A 24482-nucleotide genomic window follows, 5' to 3' on the forward strand; every position below is an offset into this window, starting at 1 on the left:
TTGGCTGCCTCAGGTGACAAGAAAGTCACAAACCATGGTATTGTCCATGATACTCTAGGGGGAAAATCCTAAGAGAGAAAACACAGTATTTTGTAAGTCTCTAAAAGCACACCCTTGTGGTTCCTACTTTAAATGTACATGAGATTTTACTGAATGACGACCGGGGATGAGTCACCCATGCTGCCCTCTTGCCTTCAAGAAAGGCACTGATCCACTGCAGGGTAAGTATTCATATCCCAGTTCTTGGAGGACAAAGCCTAAATGTTCCAAAGCTAAAGTCTCTGAATAGCGGAAGTGGTTGCTGACACTGCGATGCTAATAAGGTGATAGTGATGTGACTGCAGCTGGAAGGAAGGTAACTGCAGTGAAGATGCAAAAGGCAGTGATGCTTCTAAGACGAGCACATGCACACCCATTCTTGGTATGACAACACATCTAGTCTATTTCAAATAGCCAAGAATTTAACAGCTTGAAAAAAAAAATCTTCAACAGGATAGCTGTCCTCAACTCTAAAATAAGCAAGAAGAGAAAGATAATTACTGATCTGAACCAGTTAATTGAAGAAGAAACCTTAGAAACCTAAGTTGTTGTTTTAGATGAACAGGCCTCACAAAAGGGTACTTTTCGCTCACATATCAATTTTTAAAAATAATTTGTACTACACTCTGCAGGTTTAGAGATGAGTTCGGGAAAAGAGCGCCTCCTCCCTGGGCTCCACCCACGCGCCGCCACCTTCCGAGCCCGTGTCCTCCGAGGCGGAGCTGGCACTGGAGTACATCTTTCTGCGGAAGCCGTTTGCTTTTGCTCCAGAATTTCTCTCTCCTGTGCACCTTGCTTCATAAACAGAAGACACCTAAGATGAAAGGAACAACTGTCAACAGGTCAAAAGCCAGATATTTTTTCAGAAGGGCTATGTGAGACACTCTATATATGCAGAGATTAAGAAACAAATCGTTGATGTTTTTCCAGTGGAGAGTTACAAAAATCTGAAGAGTTTTCCTGTTTGAAAGCAAAACAAACAAGCTTTCCTCCCTGATCTATACACGATCCCAAGCCCTAATTCTCCACGTTCAACCCCTTGGACAAAAGGCTGCCGATATCAGGGCTGGATGGAAACGAGTCTCTGAGCGGGGACTCCACCGGGAGGACGGCAAGGCCTTGCCCTGCTGGGGCTCCCGTTCCAGGGGAGAGGACAGCAAGCAGACCGACCAGCACAGCTTCCCAGCTTCCTGCTGCGCTGACCAGCTGGGGGAAGTGGTTGCCGGGGCTCTCCAGATAGGAGCGGCGGGGCATCCTCGCCCGCGGCCGAGAAGCAAGCTGTGCCACAGAAACAGCCAGAGCTGGCTTGGGACTTCGGGGCTGTGCTTCTGAGTTGGGGGTCCATAGGTATCTGGTACCTTTTCGGGATACTTTTGGCTGTGTGGGACTCTCCCCCACCCACAAGATGGTTAGCATCTCCGGCCCTCAGGACACCAAGTGCAAGTGGCAGTCCCTCCCCAGTCATAATACCTGGTGATGCTTCCCCGCACAGCAATTAGCAACATCATCCTCCCCGCCACAGTGACTAGTAATTCTTCCCCCTCCCCCAGGTGACGAGCAACGCCTCCCTAGTCACCCACTCACAGTGACTAGCAAGATCCCCCAAGCACCCGCCCACCCCCATTTCCAGATGGCAGTACTGTCCCTGGTTGAGAGCCCCCGAGGAAGGAGGACAGAAAGACCACCACACTCCTGAGGGGGGAGCAGAGGACGCAGGATCAGAGAGGCAGGCGAGGGCAAACACACACGGCCTGGCAGCGAGTGCGCGAGGGCGGAAGGCCATGGCGGTCGGCAGTGGGAGTCGGACTCAGGGCTGAGGGTCATGGCTCAGGTCTGCACTTGGGCTGTGGCTGTGTGGATACACGTTCTGAATCTTTACGGGCCTTTAGTTTTCTCTCCCGCAAAACAACAGCACCTACCTCCCAGGGCGGCTGTGAGACTAAACGAAGTAACCCTCGCGAGGCTGTCCTGCCTCACGGTGTGGGGAGGAGACTGGGGAGGGGAAGGCGGAAGCAGGAAGGCCAAGGCGAAGCCCACGGCGAAGCCCACGGCAGAGGTCCGCAGGGGGGCGGTGACGCGGAGGAAGCGCGAACGATGGAGCCGGCTGAGAGGTGGGTGGTCAGGACGGGCACACGAACCGCGTGTGTAGGTGAGAGAAGGAGGAACGAAGAACGAGTTCTGGGTCTGGGGACTGACGCTGGGGGGTGGGACATCCACGGAGATGGAGAGACGCTGGGGGACGCCCCCAAACGTCTGCCTCGATGTGCTCGGTCTGACAGGTCCACGGACACCAAGACCACAGGGCGCTCTGGGAGCAATTTCTCACGAGACTTCAACTGACAATGACAATCACACTGAGAAGCCAAGGAAGCTCCCTTCGACTCATTCACCTGCCTGCCTAGCCGGGCGAGGCACAGGCCCTGTCCCTGCCCCAGGGGGCTCACGGGCGGGCGAGCAGAAAGTGCGGTCAGCTGAGGGGCAGGAATGAGCACCAGAAGGGCTCCCTGTGGTCGACACTTTGATGGGGAAGAGGGCGCCCACCCAAGGAGTTTAAGGGGAGTGACAGGGTCAGATTCGCATGGAGAAACTCCCTCTGGCGGCAGAGTGATGGACAGACTGCAAGGAGAGAGGGAAGCCTTCGCAGTAAGTGGGAGGCGATGCAGACCAAAGGGCCACGGATGAGAAAGGCCACACCCACAGAGCTTGGTGACAGGGAAAGGCAGTCACAGGACTCCCAGACTTTGGGGGTTGTGGTGGCCATTTGTAAGTTAGTAATAAGGAGGAGGACAGTCCACTTACCCTATTAAAATCTAACAGACGCTCTTCATTACTGGGCATCTCTTTAACATCTGGATATTCTTCTATACCATTCTCTCCCTTGGCATTTGTATAACATTCTTAATCATTTTGAATGGAGAAGGGAAAAGAGGGAAAGGGGGGGAAATTTCATTAAGACACAGTTACGAAACATACATTCTTGTTTCATTTTTCAATGAAAAGTCAGATCAATTAGGTCTACAGCCCTTTGGGGATTTTAAGAAGTCACTAAAAGCAAACATGTTCAGCACCAGCCAGATAGGGGTGTACGAGGAAAATGTTAGGCCAATTTAAAAATTCTTCTAACAAATTGTTCATGGAGTTAAAAAGAAAAACAAAAACCAAAAACACAGGCCAGCATAACCATGCATTCTTGTTATCCCACCATGAGACATTCATTCAACAAATACGTACTCACACCTCTAACTGACAGGCCCTGGGCCAACAGGATAAAAAGACCAGCAAGGTCCGAGCTCTCAAGCGCGAACGTGGTGTGGAGGGGGACAGATGATGCACCACGCGTATGTTCACAGAACAAGTGAGCAAAGGCATTTCAGACAAGAGGGCGCGCAATGGAGAAAACAAAGCAGGGCAACATCCTCTGTTCCTCCTCAGCTCGGCAGCAAACTAAGCCACCCATGGAACAGGGAGGAGGAAGGTGGCTAGCGCTTTGACTGGGTAAGCGGCTCTCGGAAGGGGACAGGACTGTAAGCTGGAACTGGAAGGAATCAGATAAATCATTTAGTCTAAAGCTTCTCAACCCTGGTTTCGCATTCAAATCGCCTGGGGAAAAGTCCGGAAGCCCGGCCCGCACCTGAGATTCTGACTGACTTGGTCTGGGTATGAGCACTTTCTGAGAAGCTCCCAGGTGAGTCTGAAGCACTGCCAGGGCTGATGCCCACCGGCCTTAACCTGCACTGGCCCCCCAGTCACCTTAACTCTACGGAAAGGGTGTCAGGATTCCACCCCGGCCGCCCGCAGCAGTCACCGCGAGGTGCTGGATGAGCTGCGCGTCACCCCACGCGTCACAGCAGCGGCAGGGCCAGCTCCACGGCCATGGGCCCTCCTGCCATCACCGGGGGCGGGCAAGCCTGGGCCCTGCCTGGCCTCCCACAGAAGGCTGTACTCTGCATGACCTTTAGTTCTGACAGCCTCAGGCCCTCAAACTTCCTAGAGTAGGTTCACGAAGAAACCCAGGCTCTGGGGTCAGACAGACGCCAGCTGATGGCTGATGACGCTACTTACTGGTGATGTAACTTGGAGCAACGTATCGAACCTCTTGGAGCCCCAGACCTCTCATCTCTAAAACAGGACCATTATTTGCCCTCGCAGATTTCTGTGCAAGTTCAGAGATCACCTGTGTGCAGCCTCAAGTTCGGGCTGGCACGCTCACTAACACCTTCCACAGCTGCTACTAACGAAAGCCCTGGGCTTGGGGCCGGCCCGCCGCAGGACAGCTGGGGAGGACGCCCTGCTCTCCCATGAGGCAGGGAACCCCTCACCCTCACCCTTTCTGGGCCATCACCTTTTTCTCAGCTCACCTACCAAGCTCTCATCATCTCCGCGCCCCACCGCGTTTGGTCACCACTCGTACGAGGTGGGGAAGGTAACCATTTCCTTGGCTCGGATAAGCCCACAGACAGAGCGGATCCCCCCTACTATTACCTATACTGTTTCCCTGCAGGGCTCTCTCTTTAAAACTCAAATAACACAAACACTTTTCTAAGTGAGCTTTCCAAATGTTCTGAATCCAGTGTATGAGCTCTGGAGACGGACGCGTGGGACAGACTGTGACACACAGCCTGCGAGGCCCTTGTGGTCGGAGTCCCTGCTGCCCGCCTGACGTGCCCCTCCCCCCGGCCCACGTGCTGGGCACACAGGGGCCACAGCGCGTGCAGTCCTGCTGCTGCCCCGGCCGGCGCTCCTGCCCGGACCGCGCCCCAGCCGCCAGGCGCTTGTGTCCTGACTCCCTCAGGTCCTGCTGAGAGGTGAGCTAATCAGGAGCGCAGGGACGACGCCTCTGCGTCCCCAGCCCCTAGAACAGTGCCTGGCATGAGGCAAGCATGCACGCAATATGTGCGGAGTGGGTGTGTGTGTGGGCACACAGCAGGGCGGGGGCTGGGCCTTCGTGCCGACGGGGCCCTCGCTGCCCCTGCTCCAGGGCCACACTGCCTCCTCCTCCTTTGGGGCCTCCATCTCCTGACTCACAGGAGAAAGAGACAATCCTCCTTGCCCTCCTTCCCGGGGAGGCTGGAGCTCCCAGCTCAGACTCAGAGCTGCACAGCCTCCTCAGTAATCACCGGCGTGACGTCAGCAGTTTCTGGAGCAGGGACGAGCGTCGGGAGTCACGGCCGCTGAGCGGGTGAGAAGGCCACCTGCTTCCCGGCTAAGCTTCTGCTGAGTCTATGCCCCCACCCCACAGGCTGAAAGCACCACACTTCGTAACGGCACTACGAGGCAACCGTGCAAGGATTTCACTCACGGTTGTGAGTTCAAGGTCATTCAAAAGCCTGGTCACCACACTTATCCACTGAGTTTCCCTGCACGCCACTCCACAATATATAAAAAGCTGAATGGACTAACAACCACGTACAGCACCTACAGGGCACCGTATAGATGGCCACGGACCTGGAGCTGCCAGCTGAAGCGCATTCCTCACTAGCAACAGAAAACCAGACGGAGGCTGCAGGGACAGCCCGTGACACACAGATGGAGCCCCAACTCAGTGTGCTTGGAAGTCACCCCAAGCCGCCCCCCACCCTGGCCCTGCCTGCTCTGCCACCACGTCCCTCCTTCCCTCTGGGTCCGTCCTGCGTGTGGGTGTCCTCTTGCTGCACTGCTCCAGGGTCCCCGGCCCTCGCCGCCTGCACTCCATTAACTGCAGCTGGGACGCACTCAGCCAGTGCACTGGACTGCACTGAGGCCTATCACCCTGGTGTCTCCCGGGCACCACCTGCAGACAGCTGCTGTGGACAGCAAGCTTCTGGACCACAAGGAGACAGCCTGGACTCAAGCCTGAGCTGCATGGCTAGTGCCTGATTCTGGGCATTCAACCTGAGACTTAGCTTCCTCATCTGAAAACCAGGCTCTCACGGGGCTCGTATAAAAGACTGAAAGCACCTTGTAAATCATGTAGAGCAACCCAAATACTAGCTAATGATGGAGGAACAGGCCTTTAATAAATGCTGTTAAATAAAAAAGATGCTGAAGGGCTTCCCTGGTGGCGCAGTGGTTGAGAGTCCGCCTGCCGATGCAGGGGACGTGGGTTCGTGCCCCGGTCTGGGAGGATCCCACATGCCGCGGAGCGGCTGGGCCCGTGAGCCATGGCCGCTGAGCCTGCGCTCCGCAACGGGAGAGGCCACAGCAGTGAGAGGCCCGCGTACCGCAAAAAAAAAAAAAAAAAGATGCTGAAAGTAAAGACTCTGCTCTATGCTCCCCTTATGACCCTTTGGGAAGGAGGAAGGCAGGGCTGGGGAAGCCGTTTCTTGTGCCCACAGAACAGAGAGAAGCAAACAGTCCCAGCCTCTCCCCCAGTCGGCTGAGGCCAGGCTGCGAGGGCAGGCCAGTGCAGGCGTCTGGACATCACTGCTCCAGGTTAACTACAAATGAGCTGGGGAGAGAGACACACTGGAACATGCAAATACTAACAGGAGACTGACCTGCCCCCAGGGCTCTGACCGGAGAGACCACTGACGAAGTGCTGCAGCTGACAGCCCAGGGGACCACGGAGGTCTGCACAAGCTCAGAGTCTTGAGCTGACCACTCGGGCTGCCTCCTTAGTTCTCACTTCTCCCGACATTTCAGATCAGGATCTTTTTATAGCTTCTGAGTATGACCACCTGGGCGGCTCACAGACTAAAACCATCTTCACCAAATCTGCTACTGCTCCGATGTCCCTCTCTACCCGGTCTCCCCAACTCCCTCCTGCTGTTCACTACTCACAGAAAGTCACCCAGCAAACTCCGGCATCCTCCACAAAACCTCTCGATGCTGTTCTCTATGCCCCCCACCCGCGCCCCGAGTGCCTCAGTCCAGGCCTTTATCCTGTCACACCCAGATCACTGCAAGAGCCTAAGAACCCCAGCAGGGGCTCTGCAGTTTTTCAATCCCTTCCCCCCTCCATTCTGCTGCTAGAACTGTTTTAAAAACCACACCTGACCTGATACCCTCCAATGTGAACTCCTTTAAGTGGCCCTCTCCTCCTGCCTGTCCAACTCCGCCGAACTCAGCGCTCCCCCCGCCTCTCTCCAGCCTCAGCTACGACCCAGCTGGGCCCAGTGGGTCCCTGTCCCCGAGCCCGACTTGCCGCAGACCCTCGGCCTTTGCTCAGGCCACTCCTGTCACGGGGACTACCTCTCCCCAGCCCTCCCACCGGGGCCCCTCCTGCAGGCCCCCCAGAGCTGAGGACTCCCCGCTCCACCTCCCTCGGGGAGCAGGCACGGAGCCCGTCAGGGCCGGTGCCTCTCCGTAGCGTTTCCACGCCCCACCCCTCCAGGCTGTGATGGGGGTTAGAGCAGGGTCCAGTCCTCATGCATCTCTGCGTCCGCAGTGCCTGACAAACGCTGGCCACACAGAATGTTTTTGGACTGATTTTTACAGCAAAAGAATTTACTGCTCTTAATGAATTAGAAATCTGAGTGGATGAATCAACGACCTAACGCAGGTCTTCTTACCTTCACATTCTGAGGCAGGAAAAAGAGGAGAGTACAAGGCTTTTTCCCACCAGGTCTGTTTTTCTTGACTTCTATTCATTCCTTGTACATCAGTGTTCAATACAGGAAACTGTTTAGATCAAACCAAATATAGACAAAGTTCACAAACTTCCAAAATAAAGGGGAAAAAATTCAAGCGTTATTAACTATGGACTACAAACCCAGGATTTTTTAACTGGGGAGGTTCTTTTTTGACTTTTTGTTTTTACTGTTCTAGACAAGGTGAATACAGAAAGCCAATGTGTTCATAGCATACAAAGGAAGTTTTTCTTAAAAAGCACTTATATTGGAAATGGAATAAAAAGTCTTTTCAAAAAACACAACAAAACTCTTACGAGGCAAAAACATAAGGAAACAGCCTCAAATAAGGCAAGTTTTTAGATTCTGGAAGTAGAGAGATAACGGGGTGGCTAGTGTGAGGTGCTCGAGAGAACGTGAGGAGGACCCTCTTCTCCTTCACACACTCAGGCAGGAGGGAGTCAAAGAAGAAATGGGACAGAGGAAGTTTCATAGGCAGAGTTACCAACCTAATGTCTTTATAACAATTATCTGCTTCGATTGAGAACCAGAAGGAAGTTGAGGCTAAAGCCAAGTAATAGCACTGATAGTAATTCAAATTCAACACAGGAAACAGACATCGAAATGAGAGGAGGGCAGGACTCCTGAGAGCAGGAATGACCCCGTACTCCGTGCACATCCACAGCCCTGGCAGAGGGGAAGGCGCTCACGCCCACCCCTCGCTGGTGGAGCTCTCAAGTCCCAGCTGGACGTGCCCACCTGCCTGGGCAGCAAGGACTAGATGCAGTGTGGCTGTCACGCGTGATCGAGGAGTGTCCTCATGAGCGGTCGTCAGAAGACGTGGCCAGGGGCAGCCACCCCGGGGACATCCTGGTATGCTGGGGTCTTCCACGCTGCTTCCTCACTGTGCCTGACAACAGGCCCTGCCAGGCTAAGTAAAGCCTGCTTTCGGCATCTCTGTAACTCCCATCACCCTTCCCAGTCTCAGCAAGTGTCTGCTCGATGCATACGACCTGTAAACACTGCATACACCTTTGTTTCAGAAGACATTTCATTACATGTTCAAGTTCAAAACCTGAACTGTCTGTCTTACAACCGATGACCTTCAGTTCTCTAACAGAATTTTGTTACTCTCCTAAACAAAGTAAATTATTTTACTTTATCAAGAACTTTTTGTTTCAGTAATGTGTGATTTTTATTACTTACTAAACAGGAAATATATTTCAGATTCTGATTTTCATGTAACTTTTCAGAAATACCCCTCAATTAGAAACTGAAGAATTGTGCTGTCTACCCAGAGTGGTCAGTTAACCTTCACCATTTTCTCCTGCAGTGTATTCTAACAATAAAAATTAGTAAACCTATTAGATAAACAGATACCAAGGGCAACAGCGACAACAAGGCCAGGGTTAACGCAAATGAAGCCAGCAACATGCCAGGTCTGCGGTTAATTCAAGGTTGACTCCTGCACCTGGCACATAACTCACAGCACTATGAGGCCCTTCTGGAAAGGCTTCGCCTTCTCTCCAAGGCATACCTATCTGCGAACAGATTACTTGGTGCTATCCAGGAGGAGCAAGGATGGCTCCCTGGACAGAAGTCTCCCGATCGTCCCCAAGGCACTATCGAAGAGAGATGGATCTGAAGGTAACAAGTTCCTATTTGAGAAAGAAAGTGTGTGGGGCAGGCTGAGGAAGAATCAGTGTTTTATTCATGTGAGTGCAGTCAGACTGCTTATCTTTAATCCTTTCTTGAGATTGTGCGAGTGAGGTAAAGAGAAAGAAAGGGGAGAGAATTCACTGGGACAGACAGGACGCGGTAGGTGAAAGCACACTGGAGGGGCCGAGGTGTAGCCGGGGGGGGGGGGGGGGGGGGCTGGGCCAGCATGAACAGCAGGAGGTGAGACACAGGCAGGATCAGACGTGTGTGAGCACAAGGCAGCAAGCGCACCTTACTGATCTTCACAGCTCCAGGAACAGGGCCTGGCACAAAGCAGATACTCCAGGTCTGCTGGCCTCAAGAAAAGGCTCCCCCTGGCCAAAGTCCCTGATTATCCAGCACACCACTTTCTCTCTCCCTCCGCTGCTGAAATCCCTGTTAGACCAAGCCAACTCTGGTATAGTTTTAGGATTTTTTCTGCATCCTCCATTTGAATGTCAATTCCAACAGCAAGGAGTTATTTTGCCTGTTTTATGTTACACCGAATACACGTTATGACATCTTTCCACTTAGCTATTTCCAACTTCTAGGCTGCAAAAGATAACCAGGCTTTGCTTAAATAATGTCTGTTTAATGTATTAATTCAACTTCTGACTTGGTTGAGAATGAAAAGCATGAAGAAAGAATGGAAGAAATGGAAAACGGACCAGAACACAAGCTTGGGCGATCCAGGTGCACCTCTGCCTTAGCAGTACTCTCCCACTCCCTCCGGGTAGCCTCTTGGCTCACGTGCCACCTGGAAGCCTTTCTTCAGTTGTACCTTGGCAAGGAAGCCTGCCCTTACTCCGCAATTATCATGGCAAACCCCTCCAAGCACTCCCATCCCACCACATCCCTTATCTGGCTCTTCTTTTCCACAGCACTGGGATTCTAACATACTGTGTAACTTCACACTTTTGATTGAATATACCTCCACAAACGCAGGGGTCTTTGTCTATTCCTTTATACCTAGCACCTAGAATAGCACCCAGACATAGTAGGCTCTTAATAAATATTTAATGTATGAATGAAACAGTAAAAAAAAAAAAAATTAAAAAAAAGAGAAGAACATGAACTTAATCCAGAAAGGCGTATCAGAAACGTCTTTAGCCACAGGTGTAATACTCAGAAATTCTTTAGAAGGTGAAAGTTAGGTAAAGGCTCACTGCTTTAAATGCTCACTAGGCAGTCCTAGTTCTGGTGAAGAGAAAGGTGAGTTCTGTTCTGGGAACAGAGCACTGAACAGTGCCCTCTGACACAGTCAGCTCTCAGTTATCTGCGTCACAAAAGGAAAAGAAAGCCTCCTATAATAAGCCTTGCTCTTTGGAAAAGGAGAGAGAAAATGTAAATGAAGAGACACCCTGTGCGACAGAGACCAGCAAGGGACACTGCTGTCCTAAGTTTTCCTTTACTGACAGGAAGCGCCCGTTCTGGAAGGAACTTGGGCTCTGCCCTTACACTGGGAGACGTCTGGGGCAGACATCCCACCCTCTGGGCCTACGTGCCCGTAGCCGCCACGGGGGGATAAGCCCATGGCGGCAGGTCACTACAGGCATTCAGTAGGGTAGTGGTGGCACAGCAGTGGGCACAGAGCCAGCACAGCGGGGCTGGGACCGAGCACCCTCCACTCATCAGAGCATTCCAACTCCCCTGGCACACTCCTCGCGGGAGGCCTCCTCTCCTGGACTGGACTATGGTTTCCCGGAGACAAGGCGGGGCCTTCTACTGCTTCTCTGCGCCTTAAAGCGCACGACATGGAGGCAGCAATCAAGCAAATGACACAGAGAACACTCTTGCCACAAACTCACGCACAAATAATGGACACCTAGCGTGCTGCTCCTCAGCTTTTAGCTCCTACTTCAGCAGCCACGACCTAAACGTTGGCAGCTCCCCTGCACACGTGAGAAATTTCAAGCCCCTCTACCTTTGTGCGCGCTGTTGCTCCTGCCTAGAGCGCCCTGCCTCCTCCTTTCTGCCCTGGATGCTCAGGTACGTGCAAAAGCCCTCCTCAACTCTCACGGGCTGGGTCGGTTCTCCTCTGGGATCCCACGGCACCCTATGCTCACCCTCCCCAAGCCACCCACCATGTAACCCAAACAGCCTAAAAGATAAGGAGCTGGCTAGGAAATTTTGGTACATCCATACAATGGAATAATATGCAGAAAATAAAAAAGGAAGGGTGATTATAATAAAGTCATTTCAGTTAAAAAAAAAAAAAAGTAGGAGGAAACGTATGTGAACAGGTATTTGCTCTAAAGGCACACAGTATCCTCGGAGGATACACACCGGGACTCACACTCATGGCTGCTGCTGGGGAGGGACCTGTGCACTGTGTACATACCCTCCTGTAACTCCTGAATTTGAACCACAGGAGTGAATTACCTAGGTCAAGGAAAAGAAGTGATCTGTTTGCCAACTGGTCTTCAGTACCAGACTGAACTCTCCCAGGGCAAGGTCAGTGTCTCGTTCATCCAGGTCACTTACCTTAGTGATGGGAACAGAACGTGTAAATGTTTAATAAATGCTGAATGGAACTCAACTAAATTTTTGAAAAGAATCATAATTCATGTTCCTGGGTACCAATTCTATTAGAAATCCTACCTTCTAGACCACTTGCACTGAAACAGATTGGCAGCTAGTGACTTTTAAAACAGAGCTTGGCCCTCTGTAAAGACTGCCCTCACTCAGGAAAGGAGGGGAAGACGACCCTGGCAGGAGCTCCCCAAGACCGACAGGCAGTGTGAGAGAGTGAAAAGGCACAGATTCTGGCCCCAGCCTGTCCTTCCAGGCCACCCTCAACCTTTCTGTACCTCAGATGAATCTCCGAAGTTAGCTCCAACCTGGCTCTGAACTGTAAGCGATGCTGCTGAGAGACCAGGGCTGTGAGGACCGAGGACAGCCAGGATATCGGACAACCCCAGTGTCCTCTGAGGACTTTACTGGCAGCTAAGGCCTTTCAAGACCACCCAGAATTCTCGTAACACATAAGTACGTCAACGTACTAGAAAGCTAAGGAATATGGTAATGGTATGATGCAGAATCTCACTCCTTTCCTCTTTTTCTTTCTTCCCAATCTGGAACCAGGTGAAATACAAAGTACATAAAGGAATTTTTAAGGAAGAAAAGTGAGGCAATAAACAAACAGATAAAACCTAACAACATTATTTTTTGTTGTTGTTCTGAGCAGTTCAGACTTCAGCGTTTCAGTGGGGTTCAACTCATGTCTAAACATCCCCAGGCCAGCTCATGGGAGCACTGATTCTCGAGTTGCCTGTGGGGCTTCCGACCACTCAGGTCCACACCTCAGCACCTAGCTGACAAATGAGTAAGGCATGACCTGTATCCATAAGGCGCTTATAATCTAATGAGGAAAGTACATCGATGACTCATGAAAAAGGGCAAATGCAATTAAAAGAAGAGGCATAGAGCACATGAAAATTAAAAGAAGGGAGAAATGATTTCTGATGCAGCAGGGTAGAGAAGAGGAATGAGGGATGCGTCAGTGGGAGACGTGGGAGCCTGAGGGAGCCTCATGGTACCAGTGGGACTGAGCCATGTGAAGGGGGGTCGGAGTGTGCGGGGGGACAGATGGGAGGAAGGGCGACACAGCTGCTCTCCAGCCACAGGTGGCCTGACTTCTAAACACCTCCAACTGTCTTCTTAAAAGCTGTGCCTGGAAAAAGGCCAGGCACTGCTATATCAAATAATGGCTGCAAATGGGCAGAGCACTGTGCTTTTTCTGTGAAACAGGTTATTGCCTTAAGTGTCATCTCTTGGACACTCACTCAGTTTAACCTCAAATCACTTCTTAGGAACAGTCAAATGGTACAATGACTCCCATTAACAAAGCTATTACTATTAACCTCATTTGATAGGCTGACCCATATCATTCATGTAACCTCCGGAATATGTACTTTGTATAAAGCAAAGTCCACCTGTACGGGTTTTGTAGAAGCTATTTTGTTGCATTTGGATTGTGGCTTAATTTTTACATGTACCACGACAAATTTTAGAGACTTCTGTAGAGATGTCATTTATTTTACATGTAAAACATAAGTTTCAATAAGCTAATCAGTGTTTCAGAGACAATGAGCCAGGCTTCCTATGTAAAGAAACCCTTTGCTGCCACTTCTGAAGAGCAAAGGACCGTTTGAAGAGTAAACAGCGACTTCTGGATTCATCAATTTTTGAAAGCTGGAGCACTTATACGCCAGGCTTTGCTTTAAGCATAGTACGTGCACCTTAAGACAACACGGAAACATCTCATATCCTGATTTATTTAAAAATGTCTTTGCAGAAAATGTCTACTGTCCAGTTCAAATTTATGAATATCAAATCCACGTTAAGTCCTTCTGTAAAAATCCTCAGAATGCTAAGTTTTAAGACGTTTAAACTAAATTCCCAATAATTTAACCCTATCTTTCACTGTCTGAAATGACTGTTCTTTAGAATTAAAGTCTGATCAAATGCTTTTACCAAATACCAATACACACTGACACATACCTCTTCCAGCTGTCCTGAAGAAACTGGATTATCTTCGTAAGCAGGGAACTGACAACCTGCTTTGCAACTGCAAAAATTATTAATTTCTTCTTCACATTGTGCCATTATTTTACAATTTGCTTCTGAGCTTTCTAAATCGATTTCCAGAGACTCATTCAGGCTACATTCCAAACACTGATTCTGCTTTCCTACTGGCAGAATCCCAGCTGATTCCTCCTGGGAATCAAGTGATGTTTGAGCACTCTTTTCCATTCCAGATTTTTTTAACCTGGGAAGGAATTTTCCAGACTCAAGCTCTGATTTTCCATAGTAATGGCCTTCCTTCTCCGCGTCTTCTTCCAGTGGTTTGAGATCTGCCTGTGGATCTTCAAATGCATCAACTTGAGAAGGAAGGGGGATATTTGCTTCATCTTTTTCAGATTCAAATTCTGACTCGCTTCCTCCTCCTGGGGACAGTTCAGATGCAGAAATTGGGCGAAAGTGAGTCCTAGGAGAGATCCGAATAGCCCTGTATTGTGTTCTGTCAACGCCGCATATCCTGGGGTGGAGAACTTCACTGTCTGAATCAGAGCAGAGGATTGATTTCGGTTTAAAACTAGGACTGAAAGATGCAATCCCTTCGGGTTCAAACGAACATTCTACATGAAGAACTTGTGAAAATGGATTGCTTAAGTCAAAGGAAGAGAATGAATATTCAAGTCCAGGATCTTCAACTTGAAAGTTACCACAAGCTCCTAATAAGTCTTCATGGAAGATAAAAGAAAACCCCTTATTCAATCCGTTTTCCCCACTCTTCGGCTGGTCATTCTGCTCAAATGACACGAAGGGTTTCCATAACTGCCTGTGACCAGGAGCAAAACTGTTTCCTGGGGTCATAAAGACATCTGTACCAGCTATTGTCACCACGTCGGAAGCTGCGCACTGTAACAAACTTCCTTTTGTGTGACTGGGTGGTACTACTGCCCATTCCCCATCGCTATTAAAGGTTTTGAGCTCTCCATAAACTCCTCCAAGAATGAATGAGTTCTCTTTATCTTGGGCCACATCCCAAGGTTTAGAGGGGGTAGTATAATCACCACCATCCACCTTTGATAGCTCACCAGAAGCAAAAGCTCTTTTCTCCGGGTTCTCTTTCTGTCCCTCCCACAGATGATATTCTGATCTCTGCACAGCCTTATTAGGCTCCTGGAGGGGCTCCATTTTAGCTTCAGCATCCAAACAGCAGCAGTAGTTATTTACATCTGTCGAAAACAACTCATCATCGATCCTTTCTACTTCTACCACAGCTACAGAATTGCTATCTGCCATCTTTGTCCAAATGTCTTTAATAACCCCTGAGCTGTAGCCATCTCCACGTGGGCTGCTTTCACTACATACCTGTGTAGTCTCAAAGCTTTTGTTTTCTGTTTTTTGTTCTAGCTGAATACCACAGACAGATTCTAGCTTGGATTTTTTTTGGAAAACTAATGTCGGAATTTCTCCTAAAGTTCTACTGTTCTGCTGGCAAGTTTCATCTTGCAAAAAATCTAGAAGTTCTTCATCTACATAATTTGACGAGACTCTAGGAACTACGTAATTCATATCGTCTGCGTTAAACTGTGTGGATTCTTCAAACTGAATGTTTAATGTCTCATTGTCTGAACGTGTTTCTTCTGAATGGGACCATGGACTACAAGTTCTTGTTGAAAGATTAGAACAGTGTTCATTTTCTTCAAAGGCACTATTTTTGGTCCATATTAGTAATCTAGACTGTGTTTTTCCAAGCACATTAGCACTAGAATCTGTATTTTCATTTCCCAAGTTGAGTGTTTCAAAAGAAAATGGTAAAACAGAATTACTGCATTGCACTTCAAACACTGAAAAACAAGAGTTTATACCAGATCCTTCATTAATATCTGAGAAGAGCTCTTGATTGCCAGCAAGCAAATGCGGATTGAGCACTGTGCTGTCTAAGATCGGGGAGAGTCTAATTGGAGAATCTCCTCCAAAACTCTCTCCATCGGCATCGCCAGAGCTGGATGAACAGCACTCCCAGAACTGAGCCAGACTGCCAAGGTCTTGCAGGAATAAGCCCTCAGCACCCACAGAGCTGGTAGAATCTGTCCATATTGCACGTTCCCCTTGCAACTCCATTCCATCTAACACTATGCAACATTCTGCCTCAAAATCTGTTTTCTCTTTGCTTTTTTGTCGAATCATATTCAAAATCCGACTTTCTCCTTGCATTGTTTCTGAGGCACCAGGATCCAACATGGATTGGTCAATGTCCACTTCATAGAAGTGTGTTAATTCTGATAGATGAATGTCATCCAAGTATCTGCTGTCCTCCGGTAGAGGACAGAATGAGGTCCCCGTGAGGTCAATATCCTCATTTATAACTGCAGGCATTTCTACAAAATGACCATCAATGAAAGTACCTGCTGCGAGGTATGTTTTATGAATATTATTGTTGCTGATACGAAGGCCATGCACTGATTCAGACAATTCTTCTACAGCTTCTGAGGTCAGATCACTTGTATCTTGCCTGTTTCGGTATGTGGTCTCTAGTTTACTTTTTCTGCTCAAAGGAACAAAATACTCAGCAATCGGTTCGGTATACCACAGCGGCTCCTCTTTGTACTCTCTGTCGGTTCTGCTCTCCAGGTACAGGTCTCTTCCTTCAGTGCTCCCGGCGTCTTTCCTGCCCATCTCCTTCAGCGGCCTTTTAGCCCGCTTGCACAGCTGCTTGATGGAACCGCTGCTGCTGCTGCTGCTGCTGCTTCCGGCATGCATGCTCCTTTCCGCCTTTTCGCCATGCTTCAGTGAAAGCCTGCTCTGCCCATTCCGCCCTTTTCTGTTTCGGATTTCTCGTGTCTTGTGTCTCACCTTCACACACTTCATGGATGCTTTTAATTCTCCCTGATTACCACTTGAGCTCGAGCCTCCTTCGCTGGAGCCGGAAGACCAGGAGCGAGGGCGCATCTTTCCTTCAGGCTTATGTCGGATTTGCTTTTTGTACAAAGCAGGCTTCTCCTCACCTGTGCCGTTCCTGAATTTGTTCTCCTTCTCATTTTGACTCTTGCTCTGGGTTTTCTCGTGCACAGTGGTGGGCATGTCGCTGCTTCTCTCCTTGATGAGCTCACCTTCGCTGTTGCAGTCCTTCGGGGAGGACGTGTCTGTGCTAGCTGGTGGGGCTGTGGACGATGAAGAAGAGCTAGGGTAAGAACAGACTGTAGACTTGTTCCACACAGTCAGGATTTCTTGCAGGCAAACTGGTTTCTCAGAAAGTGGTGGAAATGCTTCATAGTACCTGAAAAACAAGTAGAGAGTTCAAAAGTGGGCGCTCAGACGTAGTAAAAACAACATCACCGATCAGAGAAATGGGATATTTCATTTCAATAGAGTCAGTGTTTACGTCACCCATGAATTAGTAACTTCTTAAAAATTAATAATACCGTAAAATATACTTTATACTTAGTTCTATGGCTCAAGCACCCTTACATTCAGCAGTGAGATAAGCACTACAGGAATATTTAGAAAATACGTTAAGATGACTTTCATCTTTAAAATTTGGATTTTCGTAAGTCACTAGTTACAAATTAATACAGTGGAAAGAATGTAATATTTTGATACGAAATATCTGAATTTGAATCTCAGCTCAGTCATTTACTAATGCTTGTGACTTTAAGCTGATCATGTAATGTCTTGGTCCATTTCCTCACCTGTAAGATGGTGATACTATGACTTACCTCACAAGGCTGTTATGAGCACTGGAAACAGATGTAGGTGAAAAGCTGGATAGCAAAGCAGTCGAGGGCATGAGCTCTGAAGCCACACTCCCTGAGTCTGAATCCTCACTCTGCTACTGCCTAGCTATGTGACCTTAGGCACGGTCCTTAACCTCTCTGTGGCCCAGAAAACGGGGTAATTATAGTACCTATCTCACAGAGTTGTGAGGGGTGAAGGAATTAACATGCGAGATGAGTCAGTGACTGTTGTTATCGAAGCTTTTCTCAGGAGGCAAGTGCAATGCCCAGCATTAAGCAGACCCTCAGAAATGGCAGGTTTCTTGGAATTCAAGTGTTCAGAAAAGGGGATGCTGGTGAGGCCTAGAACAATCAGACAAAGCGGACCACAGCTGAGCCTTGATGTTCCAGATACGCAGCGGTCTGGCGAGTACTGTGAGGCATGGGAACCTGTGTGAGGACACGAAGATGCTGTGCCTCATTAGACCAGCAACCACTGGAAACACAGGGCAGGAAAACCAGGGAGGCTGGCTTCAGAGGGCTTCAACAGGAAAGAAGCGTTTTCAGTTTGCTAGGAAACTGGTAGCCACTGAAGATTTCAGAGCAAGACAGACTGACAGAGGAAGACTCGAGAGTCAGGATGGCTACCAAAGTGGGGGTCATTCTGGAGGCAAGTCAAGCTCACACATGAAGTGATAAAAGGCCAGGTGTTCAAAGGGCCTATACTTGACTCTCCTTTTCAGTCTAGACCAGAGCTGTCCAACAGAAATATATTATGAGCTTCTTAAGTACTTTTTAATGTTCTAGGAATCCCATTAAATGCGAAAGAAGAAAGTGAAATTAATTTCAATAATATAATTTACTTAACCAAATATATCCATATTATCGTTTCACATGTAATCAACAGAAAAAACTATTAATATAGTGTTTTACATTCTTTTTAAATGAAGTCTTTGAACGCTGATGGGTATGACACACACGGCACCTCTTAGCCTGAAACAGCCAAGTCGCAAACGGCCAACAGGCCGCACATGGCTACAGCTACCGTGCTGGACAGCACAGCAACACAACCAAGTACTCTTTTTCCCTTAAGATTTAGAAGTTGAGAAGATTCAAATAATATGTATAATAAGGAAGTCTCCTTACAATGCAGTCAATTTAAATACGAACCATCTACAAAGAAAGAAAAGCATCTTTAGGAAACAAGTCGGACAAGGTCAATGACTTGCCCAGTTCCTTCTGTAACCAGCAAGGGGAACTTGGCTTCCTTGTGTATAAAACAAGGACAAGCCTAATTGCTTACAGCTGTCCCAAAGGACTGGTGTGAATTTCAAAAGTGGTAATATGAATGGACCATAAATGGCCTTGTTTGTGTCATTCCGTGAATTTCACAAATATTGATTCAATATGCGTGAGAAAGATAGACCTTCTTATTCACCTTTGAATTCTCAGCGTCAAGCACACAGTAAGTGCTCAATAAATTCCTGAGTTATAAAATATCAAACTAAATAGCATATGACAAACAAAAAACTGTAAACCATGTAGCAGTCATTAGTCTGATTTTAACAAACACATGCTTTATTACTGAATACAATCTTACATACATTTCCACTTGATCCTTTGCTGTAGGGGATAATTCTGCCTCTGGAGAGGGAGACCCCTCTAACTTTTTGTGAATCTTCTCTTCTGTTATGAAACAAAAATTCAGAAAGATTTGTCTTATATTTAGTTAATACATGCTCCTGTCTTTTTCTTAAGTAAATTTAATCAGAAATTACACAGGCTTTTGCGGCTTTAGAAGAACTCTGTACCAGCTTACCGTTTTAGTAAAAGTCTATTTCTTAGGTGTGCTAGAGGGAACTCTGGCTAAACCACATTAACTTTGGGCTGAGAGCGGAGAGAGGTTCACCTCATCAGCGACAGAGGCTCTACAGGCACTTAATTAAGAGAATGAAATTCCCTGTGTACTTATTAATTACACCAGAAGGAGAGAACACCTGTTTAGATTCCAAAAATATTTTCTCACAAAATTCTGCACTCACCGACTTTATACTGCCTCATCTTGACTAACACTAATCTGTAAAGAAAGTTATTACAATTAGCTCTCTGTTACTTAACATCTAGGTGAGGGTATGTTTCAACTAAAACAGAAGCAGAGGGCTATACTCTTAGCTTAGCTCATGATACTGCCCTCAGATTAGAAACAAATAAATTGTGCCCTTATTAAAAAGAAGGCTCGGGCTTCCCTGGTGGCACGGTGGTTGAGAGTCCGCCTGCCGATGCAGGGGACGCGGGCTCGTGCTCGGGTCCGGGAAGATCCCACATGCCGCGGAGCGGCTGGGCCCGTGAGCCATGGCTGCTGAGCCTGTGCGTCCGGAGCCCGTGCTCCGCAGCGGGAGAAGCCACAACAGTGAGAGGCCCGCGTACCGCAAAAAAAAAAAAAAAAAAGGCTCAAGGCTTGGTGGGCAGCACAATGACCATGAGGAGGACATGTAAAATAAAGATCCTTAACTTTAATAGGTCACTCTTATTCTACGGGCTTGCAGGAAAGTTGAGAAAAGCAGCTGTGAGGGTTCACGAATCAAAATGACTCAATGAGCTTGTCAAGCCTGCCTTTCCAAGAACTTCAAGAGTAAAGGCAAAAGTTCCTTCCAAACCTAAAATAATTAGCTGACACCTTTGCAGGCCTGGATGTCAACAGGCAAATATTAACTTGGGGGGTGGGGGGGAGGAGAAGGATGGGAAAGGTAAGAGATTATTGCTCCAGATCCCTGAGCTTCGGTTTGAAGACAAACACAATGAAACGTCTCCTTTCCATGAGGGCACTTGTGGATTAAGTCATCCCTTTGAGGGCAGGGATCTATCGACCAGTGATGGCTGTGGAATGACCCAGAAGCCACTCACAGCTAAAGACAGAGCGTGACACTGGCCTGGTGACACACTGAATACAAAGACTTTGCTCCTGTTGCCTTTTCTTTCTGATCAATTCCAAGATCTGGTGACTCTACCCCCCTGTGTGTGGACAGCCCTTGGAGGCGGCACTCTCACCTTGCTGGCTCTGCAGGTCCTTCAGCCTGGAGCAGAGCTCCTCCACTAAAGTCTCGATACCAGAGCTCTGCGTGGGAACAGAAAAGCACATAGTTTACTGCCAGGTATGTTAAGAGTCAGGTATTTGTATACTTTTGTCTTAATATAAAAGCTTTACAAATCTTCCATGTTTCAAAAGAAACACATTATGAATATTTAAATGAAGAGTTTTAAAAGAGTTTAAAAACTATAGGTTTCTAGATTCAATTTAGTATACGTATTTTACTAATAAAGTATATTCACCGGCACTTACTGATAAAATGTGAAAATACTAATGTACCTTCCAGAGTGGCTTCTGTCTTCCCAGGGATACAGCATCTTGCTCACGGGGGAGCCTAAGGACCTAAATGCCCATCTTACGGTTAAAAGTCAGTCGCTATCAAAACCATTATTCAATATCTGTACAAGCGAGGGCTTGTACGAGACTCAATACAAATGAATATCACAAAAATCTCCTCGTGGTCCTCTAGGAGTACACGGTCTAAAGAAAACAGGTGACTTTTTTTTTTTTTTCTCTTAAAGTGAACACTCATGACTGGAACAAACAGAGCAGGTGGAAAACATATGTCATTACTGCAAGTGAATGTGAAAGCTTTACTTTAAGGGTCATGAATAGGGTATTAGCCTTTGTACAGAACTGGGGTAAAGTTTAAGGAGAGTGCGTGGAAGAGTCTGAAATTGGGAGGAAAAGAATAAGAGCCAAACTCTAAAGAAAAATGAATGATGGAAACAGGCATAAGCAAATCTTTTACTATGTAGACTTTTAAACTTTTAAAATTCTCTATTTCTCACAGGAGGAAAGAAAAATCTTTTACAAGGTACAAAAAAAGTGAACGTATTTCCTAGGAACTTTTTATTTATTCAGTGGCTGAAAGCCCTACTTAAATTGGAATCGAGTCTCTCTAGGTGGTCACAACCCAAACAGGCACAGGACTCTGCCTCCTGTCGTCCTCACAGGGCCTTGAGGGGCTAAAAATAGATGCTACCCCATTCACCTCACACAAAATGACTCAGCAAAGTATTACAGATATCCTCAACAAGAAACTGCAGTTACACAGTTTGAGCAGCAAGAAAGACTACAATGAAAACAGCTAATTGTAAACATTGATAGTTACTGTCTATCCACATCATATCACAGCTTTTTACAGGAGACAGGACAAAAGAAGAAAGAGAAATGGGCCAGAGGAGAGCTGTCCTTTCCTTAAAAAATCCTAAAAACCATGGCAGATATTAGTCATAAGCACAACTCTGACTACACAATTCCATCGGAAAGATTCTGCTTACCATAATGTTCAAGGTGTGATGAGTATGGCCGTTTTATTCCACTTCCTCCAGACCATGAACCTAACACCGGTGTCAGCTGACTCGCGGCTGCACGCTGGTCTGTACAGCAAGCCTGTGTCACTGTGTTTCTAAAGCCGGTGCCAGTCTCCAGGGCAGAACACCAAGCCCTAGGGATTGCTTATACGACTCCGCTGGATCCTCTGCAACGGCGGGCCACCTACTATTCTCCACAGAGCGCTCGTTACAACAGTCGCCAGATGTTACTTTTTACGCTTTGTCTTGGAAATCACTTCCAAGCAACTGTAAAATTTAGCTGTTCTGGATAGTAATGCAGCTTAGAAGTATATACATTTGCTCTCATATATAAATGGATAATAGACAACACGCTTAGTCCTCAACCCTGTACACAAGAGCAAGCTCTACCGACCCCGCTTCTGTCTTCCTTCCTTGATTCCTGAAGCATCATAATTGTATTTTTTCAAAAAAATCATTAGACCACTGGATTATCATGATAGCAAACTGAGCAACAAGAAGGGGTGTCAGAAGCAGCACCGGACCCTGTCATCTCCTGGCAGGCATTCTGAGGTGTCGACTTGGTGCTGTTAATGAGAAACTTTGTCCATTTTCCCAACTATGATATTAAGTACTAGATAATTTTGTTAATCATATTTTAACAGTATACCATATCCGCGAGGGCATTCAAGAATACTGAGAGCCTGCAGTACATTATACTCATATCTTAGTGACAGCTCTAAGGGGAAACAATGCCGTAGGTGAAAAAACACTAACATTCTACCACGTAACTCATGAACTGCTTTTCCCAGCTGTAAGATGGCTAATACCCGCTTACCTCCCAGTACCAAACCAACATGAGAAACTGCTCTGCAAACCACAGGACCACTCTAAAATTCAAGTTATGGTATCCAAATCTGCACACCGGGGGGCGCACACACAGAGCCGGGCACTTTTCAGGAGATGTTCAATAAGCGGTCTTCCAGACGCATGACCATTCACTCACTGTCAGCAAATGGTCAGGGCCCCTGGCGGCCAGGTAGGACACCCGGAGAGACGAGCGCCCTACCCTCAGGGAGTTGACCCTCGGATAACTGTTACTGCTCACAGCTGGGAGATGGCCGGGGGCAATGTATCTGGGCCTGCATTCCTGCCTTGCCCATACTCACTGGGCAGCAGGGTGCAGCACCGCTCCTGGTCTCTGAACACCTCCCTCTCAAGATTCCCGAGGGTAAACTAAGGTGATGTGCGTGTGAGGCACCCCTCAGAGTGCCTGTCACATGGGTCACCTAAATACTGGTGCCCCCTCTAGACTGTTGATACGTTTCTCACTTCCCAGAGTCTCAGTTTTTGATTCACTGCTTTTTAAAATGCCTTGAGTGTTTGCTCTGATTTGAGTTTGAGGGTGGAGGAGTAGGAAAGGTAACTAACCTGATCCAGACACTGCAAAGTCCCCTGGATTCTGGGGACTCCACGGTGCTGGCACTGCTGCCTTCCCTCTCCTAGGCTACAGGGTGGAGCCACTTCCATGATGATGCAGCCCAGGTCAAACAATGCAGCTACTGTCCCACTGCTTCTGGGAAAGATTTTTATTTGTTCCCTGATAAGTTTCTATCACTTCCCATACCACAGCATTTCCAATGCTTCTCCCCGCTCTGCGCTTCCCATCCTTCTCAACTACTGAACTTAACCATCAGCATCAAGGAAACAAAGGCAATCTGACGTATTCTGCCTCATTCTCTCTCCTCTCCGTAGTCAAAGGCTTCTGTAGCTATGTTAATCATCTCAAAGGGTAATCTTTTATGGAGAACCCTTTGGGACTGGATATTGCCTAAATGCGTTGACAGGCAGTTCCACACCAACCCTGTGATCATTAACCAATGTGGTACTCCGGGGCACTCAAGCGGTCCATGCCGCTGGGAGTCAAAAAGACGTGGGTTTGAACTTCACCTCAGGGTTAGCCACATGGCCCCCCTTAAGCCAGTCACCTAGCAAAGCCTTACTTTTCACAGCTGGAAAATGGGAGCACCAAATAGCTGGGTTTTGAACTCCTTGTATCGGTCCCCTAATTTCTTTTTTCTTTCCTATTTGCCATTTCTTCGTTTTTTGCTTTTACTTCCTGGGAGATTTCCTCAGCTATACCTTCCAACCCTTCTGCTGAGTTCTTTCATTCCCATTATCATGTTTAGGATTTTCAAGAGGTCATCTTGTCCCTTGGAAAGCAAGCTTTTCCTCAGAGAGAAATTCCCCAATCCTCAGAGTTCTAGCAGACAGGGAGAAGAAAGGGATGGGGATTCAACAATTTGCCAACTTTCATTTAGTCCCCAGTTTTCATTATGGTATCTCATGCTTTCCCTCAGAGGTGCCTGGTGTCCTAAGCCTGTCTGGCTTCCATCTGTCACGAAAGTACCTGCCAGGATGGGGAAAGCCTGGTACCCTCTGTGAGCCACGACTCCTGGCACTCACCCCTAGTATAGGCCCCTCCCCCAAATGTGCTAGGATTCCTCAGTGAGACACTAGCAAGTGTGATGCATGCCCCCTCAGAATGCTAACTCCCAGGCTCCATCTGCCGTAGACAGAAGCCTAA

At 47.9% G+C, this 24482-nt stretch overlaps 1 protein-coding gene across 14 annotated transcripts in view; it reads right to left on the bottom strand.

Annotated features, from left to right (window-relative positions):
* Positions 1-463: 463 nt before the first annotated feature.
* Positions 464-24482, bottom strand: part of KIAA0232 (KIAA0232 ortholog) — an 88507-nt gene continuing 64488 nt past the window's right edge. For 6 of the 14 annotated variants that reach the window (XM_089911460.1, XM_089911464.1, XM_022554956.2 and 3 more), the window contains exons 4-8: positions 20561-20627; positions 19117-19198; positions 13788-17076; positions 7530-7638; positions 1639-2936 (exon numbers count right to left, since the gene is read on the bottom strand). In XM_089911460.1, coding sequence (XP_089767586.1) covers positions 2608-2936; positions 7530-7638; positions 13788-17076; positions 19117-19198; positions 20561-20627 — 3876 coding nt within the window. In that variant the 3' untranslated portion in view covers positions 1639-2607. The other 8 variants (XM_089911468.1, XM_022554955.3, XR_002642206.3 and 5 more) reach the window with 8 other exon arrangements.

Source organism: Delphinapterus leucas, chromosome 5 (assembly GCF_059928025.1).
Source record: "Delphinapterus leucas isolate spDelLeu-1000000601 "Yukka" chromosome 5, BTC_Dleu_Yukka2, whole genome shotgun sequence".
In the NCBI taxonomy this organism is placed as follows: Eukaryota; Metazoa; Chordata; class Mammalia; order Artiodactyla; family Monodontidae; genus Delphinapterus; species Delphinapterus leucas.